This window comes from Perna viridis, chromosome 3 (assembly GCF_037379345.1).
Source record: "Perna viridis isolate PV_CMFRI_1.1 ecotype Kerala chromosome 3, ASM3737934v1, whole genome shotgun sequence".
NCBI classification, from domain to species: Eukaryota; Metazoa; Mollusca; class Bivalvia; order Mytilida; family Mytilidae; genus Perna; species Perna viridis.
In genome coordinates, this window is record NC_142447.1 from 28,774,101 (window position 1) to 28,790,486 (window position 16,386).

The 16,386-nt window shown below is 31.1% G+C and overlaps 1 protein-coding gene across 1 annotated transcript in view; it reads right to left on the minus strand.

The window, feature by feature from the left end:
* The window catches only part of LOC148621741 (uncharacterized), a gene marked incomplete at its 5' end in the record, with an annotated part of 41,267 nt that extends 30,323 nt beyond the window's left edge, over positions 1-10,944 (minus strand). The window contains 2 exons of the mRNA XM_088574091.1: positions 1,390-1,442; positions 10,829-10,944. Of these exons, the coding sequence (XP_088430217.1) occupies positions 1,390-1,442; positions 10,829-10,944 (169 nt within the window). The remainder of the gene's footprint in view (positions 1-1,389; positions 1,443-10,828) is intronic.
* Positions 10,945-16,386: the final 5,442 nt, after the last annotated feature.

Here is a 16,386-nt window from a genome sequence, read left to right on the forward strand (position 1 = left end):
GTGCATATATTTTCCTCATCTCTACCCCTGTTTTCACGAAATTAGGATATGTTTTGAAACTATTGGTACCCCAAATGATAACATTTTAATTTTCTTTAGCAATAGAACGCTCAACTATTTTGATGTATACATCGCAGCCCATTGTGGCTGTAACATCAGCTTTAATACAATATCTTGCTTTATCGGATCCGTTTATAAAACAATGTCAAAACTATTTTTGGGTGGATTTTATACACAAATATTCCCTTCAGACATTCAAAAACTAGCAATTTAAGTTCGTTTTACAATCGGATTATATTTCCTGGAGATTGCATATTAGTATAGTCAGCTAAACATATTTCCTCAAGACGAATCATCGGAAGATGTTTAATACAATGTCTAAATGTAATTCCCTTTTCAAAATGATCATCGTACATGTCATAAAATGTTATGTGATGTTTTCTTTTCAAATCCATCGTTAAAGAGACGATATTGTTATTTGACTATAACTCTTTATCTCCTCAAGTTCCATATATACACCGTTTGTGAAATATTTACATATAAAAAACGTGAAAAGTGATTATGGGCGATTCAGTAGTGTTAATAGTTATTGGCTGTTAGCTATGTGACTGCCTCTTCATATAATTGTATATCTTCTATTTCGCAATGATACAAGGTAAGAACCTGATATAACCAGGCAAAAGTAAGGAAAGTGAATTGCAAAGTAGCGTCGGTAATCTTTAAACGAATGGATTTGAAAGTCATTTTCTTTTTTATGTAAGTACAAAACAGACTTGGTGGTTAGGGTGCCGATTGTTATCGAATTTCAGTTGAGATAATGTTGATGAATAGGGATGCTAAAATTAACAAAGCTACAAAATATATTGTTCACAATCGCACTTTGGCCTAGGCTTTAGGTTTTTCTTGTTAGTTTGTAGCAATCTCATTTGTGATACAATAAGGTAATAAAAAGATGCTATAAGAATTGCTTTATTTGCAAATTAGTCTTTATATTACACAATATCACTGATATTAGATCAATTTATAATGTGACATAATGGTACATTTATCATCACACTGACCATAAATGAAATTTCTAACGATGCACAGAGAGAGATTTCAAAGGTACTACTCCATGTTTGTAAAGCTACACAGTATATATTGAGTTGGAATCACAACTCCAGGACAAACGTGACTATTCTGAGATGATTAATTCAATGCATTAATCTTACGTAACACTTTAAAATTTTCAATTATTTTTTTTTTTTATTTCTCAAATAGTCTTTCTAAACATTCCCACAGAGCTTGATACTTTTTTCTAATATAAAAGACGCTGCAGAAACTACTATAGTAGGAATCTTTTTTTTCGGTATTCAGAGTACATGGGAAAGACGATAAAAATGTACTTACCTTGTACTGAACTTGTCGAGCACAGTAATAATAAAACCGTGGTTGTTGACTCGCTTAAATAAAGAATATATCGTAATAGAATACTTCCAAATATGTTCATCAACATTTCTCCAAATTACTGCATTAATGCAAGGAAGAGCATATTTCCGGTTTTTGTAAATATTACGGAGACTCGTTGACAAATTACAATATATCCTTTAACGTTTAACGTTATGAATGTCCATGAAGTTCTAACTTGTTCTGCTCATAAACTATTCGTTGTAACTGTAAACACCATCAATTGAATTTATATATAAACTATTTTATTCTCTTTTTATTTCTAATGTTGGTAAATAGTTAGTATCACGCTGGTATAAATTGCTTTATGATAATCAAAAAACTTGCTGAAGATTTCTACTAATGTACAGGATTATATAAAAACACTTTTTCAACTTCGGTTGTAATGTTTTAAATGTTCATTTAATTCTATTCATGATACTTAAAACTTAAATCCTGATTAGTAGTGGCTTAATATCTTATCAAAAGTAAGGTGGGATATCAACATCACCTACAAAAATATTTTGTATGGGAAAATCATTCTTTGATGACATGCTTCATTGTTCGAAAATATGAACGTTACAAACTTAAAATATACATTTTTGGTGACACATGGTCTAAATTACACCTGTTTAACTACAGGTCCATAGTTTAAGTCTTTTCTCTAATCTTAATACATACAACTTAGTTGTGTGGGACAGAAAATTATTTATACATGTAGTAGCTTAAATGTTTTGGAAGGTATGAATTTATAATTGATGATAAATGAAGAAACTTTGAACTCGTGGTTAAAACTACCAAAAATACGTCATACATTATATTGGAATATGCTAATGTGGACGATAGATACAAGTAAAACACGACGAGTAAAAGCAGCTTAAAAAATAATATGCACAATATGCACATTACATTGGCTCCTTTTCAGTTTTTTCTTCTCGGTTCAATTAAATATAATTTTATTTGATTGTTTATTTTCTGGGAAAAAAGTTTGTTTTCCATAGACTAATTTGGTTTTGTGACATCATTAACGTCGATTGGTCAGCGGTCCGTTATTTAAATAATTCTTAACAAAATAAAGGTTTTCTGAATGGGCAAATTAAAATTGTACAAAATTATGCTTGCATAACCAACTTAGGGACAGTTTACGATAGTTCATAAACCGCTTCGCGATTGATGAAGCTAACACAGCCCATAATCTATAGTTTTGCATAATTTGGTCAAAAATAATAAACGATCCTTAAACGGACAAATATATACCTTTGTTTCTTATGAGTATGTCCTGATTGACGTTGCTAAATGTTTTAGAAACGTCTTCCTTCACATACTGTTAAATATCCTTTTCTCTTTTGTTTAACTTCATGGTTCCTATTATTTTCAAGTTTTTTTTTTCAGAAACATTTTCATGGACCTCGTTACCCATGCAAGATGTGTTGGAGACAATATGTTTATTAGCAAAAAAAAAATAATAAATAAATAAAAATATGTCCACATACTATGACAACGACAAAGTTCATGTTTAAATGTTTTAACGTGACCGTATTGTTATCAAACAGTTGTTAACCAATAATTAAATCAAATGGTACAAACTGATATCTTTAAAGTATAAAATGAACTAGCCGGGCCACGTCGAGTAGGTTTTTTTTACAGTTAAGAAAATATTTTAAATCGTAATACGATTTATTTACGAAAAAGGTATAATACTTAATTATTTGTAAATAACAGAATTTAAATTAATGTTTTAACCTCGCCGCTAGGATCGGGGACATCAATCAGGGCATTTGAAAAAAATGCAGTTGTGATATAAATAGTTGTAGAATATTTGAAAGGTGTAACAATGGTTATCAATCCGAAGTTTTGGTATTTTTTTTTAATCGATGCTGGTTGTGTTCTGGCATTGTAACGTGACGTTTATCAAATGATTATTCCCCTGTCAGAGTCATCTAAATGATATTCCTACACTTCTCAGTCTTCCTTTAATCCAGTTAATGAACATGATAGATCTTGTCATGTTCGGTCAAACTTCCGACATGTGAAATTATTCCCAATGAATGAGACATATGTGATCAAAAATATACGGCATCTTCATGACAAACATTTCCATTGTAAAACACCTGAGACCATATAAAGAATAAGGATCTACAACAGAAAATTCAATTAAAACGAAGCGCTTACGTAGTTCGTTTTATAAAAATAGTGCCTTATTTAGGCGTTATATACTAGACAATTGTTTCTTAGGCGAGTCTCGCGTTTTCTTTTTTTTTTTTGGTTTGTTTTTGTAGACCCTCTAAAGCCTAGGTCATATCTTAATTTACTATTCCCGACATTATGATTGGAGAAACAATTTGATAAGAGAATGAATGGTCGAGTGTATAAGTACAATATACTGAATTAAGATATTGAAATACTATAATTCCATGGGGTTTACGCACAAATTCAAAGGTCTACATTACGCTTTTTATGAATTTTAAAGCAATCTAGATTTTACTTCACTGACATTGTCGAAGAGAACGATTGCAGTGATCAAAATCAAACATGGAGAACGTTTGATACATATTGTTCCGGAAAAGATGTTTAAATAACATATAACTTTGTTTCTATTATTTGGCAATAGTTCAGGTGTAATGATAGTTTATTGCATATAACCAGTTTTATCAACTAAGAATTACAAAATGTTAGCATTAAACTAGTAATAAACATACAATGCAATATTTAGAACAAACATAACTTTAATATGCATTTAGCTTAGTATTGAAATTGATGTCCAATTATAATGTTGCAGATAAATAAGTTTTGTTCTTTCAAGTAAAAGAGTAACTTTAGAAAAAAGCAACTGTCAAAGCGCTCTGCGGTTGAGAATATCTCCATAGTTGTTTTACCCATCCTTGCCTTACATTAAACATCGGAAATGAAATTAATAGCTCTTTTATGTTCACGTTATTGTATATAAAACTGCAAAACAACCAAGCCGTTTGAACAAAGGTAAAGCAATACAATAGATGCTCTTTTCACCTCACATTTTTTTTTTAGAAATTACACTCATTGAATTACAGCTTTCAAGTGTCTAGAAATAACTAATAAAAAAGGGTGCAGAACTGTTGTGAGTGATTAACACCATAAAGATGAAAAGGCAACTATTAAAATCTTGATTTTTTTATACCGAGCCAGTTATATCATAGAGTAGGTTGGATATATGTTAATATAAGTCAAAAAGACAAAAGCCAAGACCAAACAAATGAAATAACATACAGCAGGCGAACAATTCTACGATAAAACCAAATATTCTACTTTTGAAAATAAAACATGATAACATGCCATATAAATTTGAATACAACCGAATTGGTAATCAAATCCATTTGATAATATTTGAAAGTATACTGGTTGTTAATTGGGAAAAAAAGTTCGTTTTGGTTAGTGATATATATAACTTTTATAATCTTAAGAATTGCTGAATAATGATGTGGATAATGACATGTTGGTAGTAGCATTAGTGATAATAACTATTTGGCAGATGAAAGCCATTGACTTAAAAATGTTGATTCTTCCAAAAGTACTGTTTGTCATCTATGTAACCTTTTCATTGTACTATGATAAAGCAAAACATTTATTTTACTATCATTGTATAAGTTGACTTGCAAGTTTATGTTATGTAATAGATTCGAAAATTTGAACTGTCTTTTTGATTTACCAAAATTTGTATCAATAATGAATTAATAATGACAGACACATCAGTTCAATTCACATTCCCAGCAAACAGAAGGACTAAGCATCTTGATTTAGCATTAACGTTATATTTTTGATGGAAAAAGATAATTAGATAACATACTTTGTTTATTGTTATGCTAAAACAGCAACAGCAAATACAATAATTATTCAATAACATCTATATTAAACTTTCGTGATTGATCTGTATACACACAAACAATAGGCATTACAACAGGTACATGTAACAATTGTGCGCCTTTACCCTTTTCATTCATATGAAGAAGATTTATATCTATTTCAAAACATCCAAAATTATTTGCACACAATTTTCGATTCTAGCTGTCGGCACTTATTATTTTGTCATACTGTATCATTTATACACCTTGTCCATCCCACAAAGTTAGTTTCGAATTTTAAAAGAAACTAATTAGTCTATAATTGTACATGTCTTGCGTCTGAAAAATAGAAAAAAAAGTATATATAAGGGCAATTAAAACCTTAACTTTATTACAATGGCGACGACCCTCATTGACCGTTTTCTTTAATGCACCAGTCCCTCTGTTCCAGTGTGTGGATTACAATATGATATCTGATACATTTTGCTTGTATAACAATAAGATAATTGTGTCTTTTTCCTTGGTAGGAATATCTGCGGTTTTTACGAAAGTCATTAAGACAGGACTATGCTCGTCATAAATCAAACTACTTTTATCGAACAATTCATTAAAAAAATTCATCTGATTGACCAATTCGCAGTGTTATTTTCCAAAATTCATATTAAGTGGGTCATACATTTCCATTTGTTGGAAACTATCTTTAATGAGAAGTACAACTGCGGATTTTTTTTTAAAATACAATCAGGAATTTTGCATTCTTCCGGAATACGTGTGATTTTAGTATTGTTTAGATGACAATTTAATGTATACATTTTTATTTCTTTTTATTTGTCACTAGCTATCATGTTGTCAAAATGGCTTTTCGTTTGAAAATCTGGTGCTCATGCTATTAGTCTCTCTTAAAAGATAATTTTCTGCTTAAGAAAATTCTCCATAAAACAACACCATATGATCACATCTTGATATGACCGCATAGGTTGAATCAAGAATAATAAGGATAAGCATGGGCACAATTTGCAAGTTTGTTATAGCTCGGATTTTCAGATTGCGTTTACATATTTGACACAGAGGAAGCTTATGGAACTATAAATTTGATATTAGACAAAAAGATGTATAAACAAAAAAAAACCAAACAAACAAACAAACGAAATGAAAAAGAAAACATTTCTGTTAATATTACTAAGTTTAATTGTAATCCGGGTTGCTGACTTACTCGGTGCGTTTTCTAATTTAGTTTAATATGTTGTTATATAGGCTAAAAACCACTAATTCCACTTCCCATAGGCTTCTATGCTAATTTCACAATATTCAATGGCTTCTCTGGACTTTACCTTAACTTTAACCTGCAGAGGACTATATATCAGCATGATTCTACATATGTCAGCTCACAATCCTCAGAATGGCATGTGGGGTTAGCAGACTTGCAGTGCAGTACTGGTCACCGGAAGTGAAGGGTCTATAAATAGCATGGGAAATCCCAGTGTTTTCACAAGATAGGGGTATAATTAAAAATCATTATGGAGATTAGGCTTCACATCACAAGAAGCAAAATGCACCTATAAAATGTACAGAAATGTTTTTCCTTTCAGAAACTGTTTAAATTTTTTAAATAAGATGAGAACTTTTTTCACAGCACTATGAGGAACAGGGGTAATTTCTGCGTAGGACTATTTTTTGCGTACGTTCCAAATGCTCATTGGTTGAATTGGTGGTCTGTAACCTATATAAGTGGTTTTGTTTGTTCTTGTAGTTAAGTCTGATCTTGGATTATATATATTCTGTTTCTCGTTCTAATCATGGTGGTCTTTTTCTACTTTCATGGAATAAAATTTTGGATATGTATTTTAGCTTCATTTTACTGTTATCGAAATGCTACATCTAACGTTGAAAAAAAGCGACGTAAATTGACAGGATTCATTTTCGTCTAAATGGAGGTAATAGGTAGTTTGAGGGCACTTGTCTCTAGTCATTATCATAAGTTTAACTTAATCAGATTTATACATGTCACGCATCTACACTTGTAATGGTTGGCAAGTACTGGTTTTGCACAGAAGAACGCCAGGAATCTCACCGTGAAACGACTAGTTAATGGCTGGGAATTTCATTTCGAATTTTAATAAATATAAAAGCATGCTTTTTCAAATAACTAAAGGTTAATTGTGGTATCGTATTATGATAACCATTTATTAAGCGCTTAAGACCCTGACGCATTTCCTCCAGCGACTAAATTTCGCTTTAGGGTAAAATTTGCCATTGACATTGTCTTCTATACATTCTATGCTAAGTATTGCTAAATATTCTGTTAATGGATACAGAGATGAATATATGGTTTATGTTTATCATGCGTACACTTAGCTTATAATGTTGTACATCGGTACGACTTTGTACCATTATTATTGCATCAAAGTATAAATGTCAATATTTTTATACAAGTCTAACATTGAATAAATTGTTGGTTCTCTCTGAAAAGCTCTTGCAATCTATTAAACGTGCCATTGATTATTTTTTTATCAAAACGATGAACAACTTAACATGTTTACCAAGGTATTGAAAACTGAAGCACAAACAGTATCGATAATTGCACAATTGCACAACAGTAAGAAATGCCAATCATCAACGATGAATATAAATATTCGGATTTTACATGCATTACATTACTTTGAAGCATGAAACGTTAAGGATGTTAACAACAATTCATGTTCTATGACAGCTGCACATTCTCATATTTAAGATTTTTCTATTGTTCCCAAACAATTACGAATTTTGTTTTAGAAATTTAGAAAAAAAAAACGAACATTGATTATACCAGCTATAACATGAAATGAATGATGAATATTTTTGTATTGATAATTATAATTTTCCTTTGTTTTATTTTGCAGATTTCGTAGTAAAAATCTATTAGCAAGTGTAATAGTTCCGCCTAAGAATCGGGCAGAAGTAGACAATAATACAAATCTTGCGCACTTATCAATTTTGAATAGAAACCTGCCAGAAGGCCAAATAGTCAATTTTTTCAGCAATGAACGTATAAAAGTTTGGCTTAGCGTTAGTTCCAGTCAAGACTTAGATAACATACATGCAGGATGCAGCTTCATACTGTCGCAAAGGTCGGTCGCAGATTTTATGGAGCAAGGTAGGATACTATATCCAAACGTAACACAACGCTAAATGTTTAAATAGTACACATAAAATTTTTTTTAATCATAAGCAAATGTTAAAATGTATAAAAGGCAATGCCATTTTACTTTATAAAAGTACCAACACCCCCCCCCCATCCCCCCCACACACAAATAAGTCAAAATGTTTCAAACAAACATCTTACTTTATAAGCATGTATATTGAAGGAATTACCTCATACATGTAGATATTTTAGTTGTAGTTATTAACTTTCATTAAGTTAGTGCTTCGATACTTTCACTTCAAGATACTTATACGGGTTTGTTAATTTTAGATGAGTATACAATGTAGTTCTTGTCGTGAAAATCAGAAATACGTGTATAATTGAACGTGCATGCCTTGGTATTGGAAAATCGCTTGACATTTAAAAGCTTTAATTTCCTACTTGTAACTCACACAAATTGGATGCATTTGAACCGCTTCTGTTTACCATCAAGTATTACATTAAAGTTTTTTGCTACTATGTAGGTTTCTACCTCCTATGTCGTTGCAGATAAAGTATAGAGGGTTAGCAGCCTGTGTGTCAATCACGCAACCAACATGCCACACGACAAATAATGTCGTACATCATTACCACTCCGCTTATCAAATGAATATTTTCGTTTAAAGATGTTCTGAAAAGGGGGTTCTTTTAAGCCATTTAAACGACTTTGGTTGCCCAAATTAAATCTAACTATTGTCATCAATTAAAACAAATACTGCATGCTAAGTCTAAATCAGTATGCATTTCATCAATAAAGTTCTTCGAATACATAGCCGTGATTGCAGTTATAAATCAGCTAATCAGTTATCCTTATGATGGTCGTAGATATGTCATTGCTTTATGTAATGATTCCTTCTTCACTTTGTTATATTTAAAAATTACTCCGAACACAAAAAAGTGGGTAAAGGTGCTTGCATGTACTACATATAGAATGTTTTCATACTGACCAAAAAAATATGTCATGCCCTGAACGAATCTAAACACTTTAAGTGTGCAGATTAGAGAGCAGCTAGATAGGACCACTAAGTGAAACTCTGAAATTGACGCAATATTCAAGCTTGATACAATGTACCGTCCTACATTTAAATACTAAAAATAAACATTTAAATACTGAAAAAAAACTTAATATTGGATAATATTACATTAAATGACTTCATATATAATTCTATAATCTCGCTTGCAATCTGCATACATGTATAAAAGTTCAATCTTTTATACAATAGGGCCTCAATCTTAACTTATCCAGTTATTATTTCATAACTCAGGTTTAAATACAATGGTCCCTTACAGATCAGCCTTACACGCAATACAGTACACTATGCAGATAAAGCGTTTGATACAGTCAGTAATATTTCACTTGTAATATATCAATTTACTTGTAATACACCCAAATGTCATCAAACATAAGAAAAAATAAGCAAGTCAATAACAAGTAAAATCTTGCAAGCATATCGAAAATACCAAACGTGCATCATCCCAAACACAAACTTTTGAACAAAATTTATGAAAAATAGGACGTGAATATCTAAGGTTTTGCTTTTATAATAAGGTTGTCAAAACATATTTGATGTGTTAAATTCTGTTTGTACTTTACAACAGTAATAACACTTGAGGTTTTGACTCCATTCGAAATGTTCGTTTAAAGTTGCATTAAGTACACTTACTGCTTGTGTAATGCATATATAATGGTTATGTTTCTCTTATAAATGAATTGCACGTGTTTTGTATAAAGTGGTTTTATCACAGAGAAGAAATAGCTCAGTTATTTTGGTATGTTTTACAAATAGTAGTATACATATACACGTATGTGTAACATAACTTTTCTCAGATGTTTCCTTTTTATCTCTTTAATCTCATTTTAAAAAAGGGTAATACCACTTGGACGCAAAGGGGATTTTGGATCTCTCAACATGCTCAATATTAAATTATCCGAAAGAAATAATTTAAAAATAAATGTAATTTTTATCGTTTTATTATTTTACAAAGTATTTAATCTAGATAAACTACATATTGACTTTTGAGTAAGTCTTCATTTCTCAAAATAGTCATAGAAAAATCATACATTTATAAGTATGGCTTGTTTTTTGTGTATTTAATTTAATTGTCATTTGGAGTAGTATTAAACATTCCTGCCACCAATTGCGTCAAATAACATGCATTTGATTCAAGTAAATTGTCATGATTTCGATAATTTCGTAACTTTATAAATTGAAATGAAATTTTATAAATAAAAATAAACATTTATTTAATGTTGTCAGTAATAAAATAAATGTTTCGGTTTCTTTCATGGAATGTAGTGCACATGATTTGTACATTATGCCATTTTACATAAACTTTTTCTAAAAACAATAACACACTCTATCAATAGTAATACATATCCAAGTAAGTGATGTTACAAACATTTAAGTTCTAAAATAATACTTACCAAATGTTTGTGAAATTGAGAAGGTAATCCAAGAAAAAAATATGTAACACCGTAACGAACTCCGAAATGTAAAATTCCCGTGAAAACCTGACATCAGCCACATGACGAGTTGGACATTTTCATTTAACACAATAAAGTAAATCAGAATCAGCTATAAATCCAAACTAAATGTATTATTTGTAAATGTAAAGAGCATTGCCAACTATATCATGATGCATGGGGCGTTCTTCGGCTATTGAATTTACCTACAACAGAAGCGTAATCAAGCAGCACAGTGATATTCCGCTTTCATTCAGCTACTGAACCACACAAATTAAAATCCTAACATTATATTTAATGGCACAGAATTTTACATGCTTTCATTTACTCTTGTTACAATTTAATTGATTCAAATCAGATGCTCACAGCGAATGAAGGGAATTTAGCAATTGTGTTTCGATATACATGGATGACTGTCACCAATGTAGAATATCGTATGAATGAAAGATTAAATATACCGTGTTAATACATCTAATACAGATTAAAGGATTTGTTAAACTATATTCGTTTGTTTAATTACATACAAAACACATATTTAAATACCATTTTGTGTTAGAATCAGGCAATGGGTAACATATCAGAATTTTCAATTTGATCTTTTTTTTCCTCAAATATATTCAATAATCTAGAAAACAACTGAAAAGCTAATAGTATTTAAATTTATCATTACGAATCTATGACGTAGATATTTTTTGACTGCTGATAGAAGGAACAAGTACTATCTTTAAAAAAAGATAGCCGACAGTAAATATTTTCACTTAAAATTTTCATCAGGAAATAATACAAGGCACGCAATTTTAATTTCCGATACAATTGTTTCAAACGCCACTAAGTTAGCAGTATTTGGAAACATTATTTTGATCGGGTGACTCGCATTTCCATGGAAGAGCGTCTTTAAGGTCAAAGGGCAAAAAGCGGAACTATACCGACTGGGTCGGAAAAGTGCGGGAAATTATAGATCCCCAGAACTGTAAGCTGCGTGACCTTGGTTCAGAGTTTGGCTTCGGGCTGGTCGGAAAGTGTTTCCTTGATGTTATATTTTCTAATTTTAGCTACATATGTTCTACACATGTGTCGTAAATCAAGTTTTTTTCAAATATTACACAGCAATGTGTTCTGGATTCAATTCTGTAAGAATCCCTTTGTAAAATATTGTTTTATGATGTTCCCGGTCTTCACTATCGTTTCTTGGGTCGAGTGATTTGAAAGCCGAACACCCAACTGTAAACAACATGTATGTATATATGACAAAATCTTTAACTTAAAACTTTGGAAGGTGATTTTTTTTAATATATAAAAACTCTGAAAAGTGATTTTTTAAAATAAAAACTCTGAAAGTATGAAGTTAGAACTCTGAAGTGTATTTTTACTCTGAATTTTAAAGTTGAAACTCTAAAATATGACATTAGAACTCTGAATTTTGAAGTTAAAACTCCTAAAATATGAAGTAAGAACTCTGAACTCTGTATTGTTTAAGTTTGGACTGTTACATGTACATGTATGTCTTAAGTCCGAAATTTTAACGATGAAATGTTGAATACGAAATGTTACCTAAAGCTTACTGTAGATGTTTTGTTAACGCGTGTTGTAACTCAATTTATATGGATGTATAAACATTTTCCTAATATATTTCTGCTATCATTAACGTTGTCAATGAATTTACAATATTCCGGACATCCATCACGGTTTCTCTTGAAATTGTATTATCTTATTTACTAATCTGGCCTTTAATTTATGTAACGCATAAATAAAGCAGGATAAAGCTTACTCTCAACAATTTATCCATTTTTGTATTTTTCTAAAATAAAGAATTGAAACTGGCGTTATGTTTTAATTTGTGCACCCTATTTCTTATGCTGTTCAAAATAGAGAGGAACTCTGTTCAGACAGTGACGTCGGACAAATTAGCGGAATCGTTCGCATGATGAGAAGCAGTTGACTGGGGGTAAGTACTGTTAAAACTACACTGGACGTATTAATTCTCGTACATGTGTATTACACGTTAAAAGAACTTTACTTATTTAATGCAAGTCTCACTGATTACTTTTAAACATCAAACAGAAACTTTAAATTAAAATGTTCTTTACCTGCGTGTACCTGCGTGTATTCAGTTGGACTTTGTCTGGGTTTCATAGTCTTCCTGTGCTACCTGCATTACGTGGTTACTAAAGAAATTTTATCTTCTGATTCTAAAAAAAACATTTCACCCTGTGTGTACATATGAATGTGTGATTAATCAACCAAAATAAAGAGTTTTTAATTAGCAGGTAATTTTCCGATGTAATTTATGTTTACCATTTGAAATCTATTTATGTATTTAAATTATATCTTCCAATTAGGCTTCTGGAACAAGGATATGGTGTTACAAAATTAAAGGCATTTCTACGAAAGTTTTGTGGTTGTCATCACGAATTCATTGTCCTTCTGTACCATCTTAGGGCAGATTTGTTCACCTTGTCATAGTGTTTTCCTTTACTATCTCGTCTAACCTGTGCATGACATTTATGAGCAACTCGACGGGTGTTTCTATAAAAGCAGGGGACGCTTATCCTACTGGTGCACCTGTCAACGCTCCCAGTTTTGGTTATTTCATGTTCTTTTTTGTGCGTCTGCTTCCCTGTACATTCGTTATCCTTTGAATATTCCTTTGATTTTCGCTCAGATCTTGGTTCCCTGGATTACTTTTATCCAACACTGAATTTGAATGGGCGATATGCTTGACATATTTAAGCCGTCTCCATCTAGGAATGGCCCTTTAGAAACGCGTAGAAAAAAACTAAACGCATTTTAATTGGACAATTTCGCGGAAATCTCATTGAAAATTTGTTTTCTTAAATTATTGGAAAAGTAACAAACAAACAGAGTGTCAACGGGTGACATAATGCGGTTTTCTTTATAACGTATATGAATTTTGAAAGCGCAACTTAAAGGACATAAAAAGAATAATACCTTTCAAATTAAGATTTAGTAAATGTTGGCTGGAATATTCGATAAAATGCTACATCGTTATAAATTGAAATAATCTGAATACAAAATATAATAAGTAATGTCAGCATTACCTGTCTCGGCTTTTCTTTTTGTTCGGAAACATATCATCCAATACGCTGAAATTACGAAACTTCATCCGGGAGAATTGTAAATCAATGTGTCAGTATGACATGCATTACATCATGAAAAGTGTAAATTAGTAAATACTATCTATACGTCAGTTTTGACAATAATATGCGTATATTCTTGAAAAGATGAGCGCTATGTATCAATGTAAGTGTTATAGAAGATCGAGTTCTGAAAGTCCTAAAAACAAAATTGCAAAATTGAACATTGTTCTATTTTCGAAATATCTGTGTCTAGGGGACCAAGCACATGTTGAAGTCATTCATTGTTTACCCGATAGCAAATCTTTAGAGAGGAAATTGGTTTGTTAATCACTAAAGTGCATGTTCTAATCTTTTAGAAGGTTTCAAATTATTGGGGAAGTTTCGAAACAAAATATTCCAAGGAGAATTGCATATCAAAGCAGAAAATATCAAATATTCTGGTAAAAATACAATTTTTTATTCAAGGTAAATTTTAAGTTAAACGTGAAACTGACTCACGGCTTCTTCTCATTCTCATCCGAATACATAATTACCTTAATGACTATGATTTAACAGGAACAATCCATTTCTATATAAGAATTATTTCTTTACAAATAAAATCTTGTCTTGTTTTCTTATTATTTTTTTTAATATTCCAGAGGACAACAATTATGAATTTTGCATTCTTTTCCCATAAGCATTTCACTAAATTTATACCTTTGTACTAACATGATGTATTTAGTACGCCGTGTAATCACTGCAGATGAATAAAAAGTTCACCCCTATTTGAGGACTCTACACTTTGAACTCTAAATAATCCTCAAAATATGTTAGTAGTGTTGATGTTGGCATCAAATTCATATTTTTGCACCAAGTTTTTAACGTTTAATGCATTATAATTAGCTAATAAATTTTAAGTTAGGAATTAACTACTTAACGTCTTTCATGTTGAGAAATATTTAAACGTTAATTTATTATTAAATAATTTGTTAAAAGAAAAAGTTTTATCATATTATACAAAATTATTTTGTAGGTTTTTAGTTCACAGGAAAATATAGCATAAACACAAATAGTTAGAAGTAGGATTTTACTGTTATATCAACATAACAGATCAATATATGACAATACCAACACTTGCTTGTGAAGAAATTTAATGTAAGATATACCAACGCCAAATAGATAACAATGATATATTTTACACATGTTATACCTATTTGACAATTTGTACTGCTGATTTTGCGTACATTGTTGAGTGTAGACGTTACAATATTTGAGTCTTTTTTTTTTTTTTTTTTTTTTTTTTTTTGTGTGTGTGTTGTTTTAAATATTTTATCGTAATACTAAATCACCAAATATGACAGGCTTTGACAGACCGTATCAAAACAAAAAAAAAGCGCATTATTTATGAAATTAAGGTCGTAAACGTTTTATATTTGTATATTCTATTTCTTATTTATGACTAATTATTTATTTTTCAATCTTTTATAATTTCGTTTGAGTTAGGTTGCTTGATTCTTGAATTCATGACACAACATGACAATGATGTCTTCATCATTGCAATTTATTTCCTCTTAACAGGTATTTAAAAATAATTATCATTGGACAAGGAAAAAGAAATAATACACTTATTTTTAATAACAATTGTGTACCGTCCCTGAATTGTTTATATGGTAGAGTTTTACGGTTCATTGTCTGTAACAACACATCACCATCAAGTCCAGTTGGTAAACATAGAACTTTAATGTCTAGGTACCTCCACTGACAACATGATGTGTGTCTCTCAGGGGTATAAACAACTTCGTGTCATATAGTCATTTGGACATTCAGAAATAGACTAAGTACATGATCAAGTATTTTATCCGTCTCTGGTACTCTAGTATATGCATGTAAGCTGAAATTTTTGTTGATTAATATCAAATGATAAATTGGATTACTCATACTTCGAGGGACCCGTGCAGGTCCGGGTGTCAAAAGAGTAGGCCTGCAGCAGCGCTAAGCTTGTCGTAAAAGGCGACTAAATAGTGCTCAGAACCTTAGCCGGGGGCTAGGGCGCTCTGCCCACATAGCAACTGGGTTGTGTGGCCCAGGTAGTTTAATGGGGTACCCCTGGTTGTTACATGCTTGGGTTGTCAAACATTTCTCGACCCCCATTATTCTTGTGTCCCGTCCCATTTTTCATTTCATCATCATTTCATGTTCATTTTATCATCCACTTCATGTTCATCGCCTGAATATGGCTGAAATATTGCTGCTCGGGCGTTAAACCCCAACAAACAAACAAACAAACATACTTCAAGGAGCAAATATGAATAATTTGTTTTAAGCCCTTAGCAGCTTTAACAAATGCATACTAAGAATTATCGTTTGTATTTTATATACGACACTTATCTTGTAAACGATACCGCAACAACAGTTTCATGATACTACTGACCATTAAATATC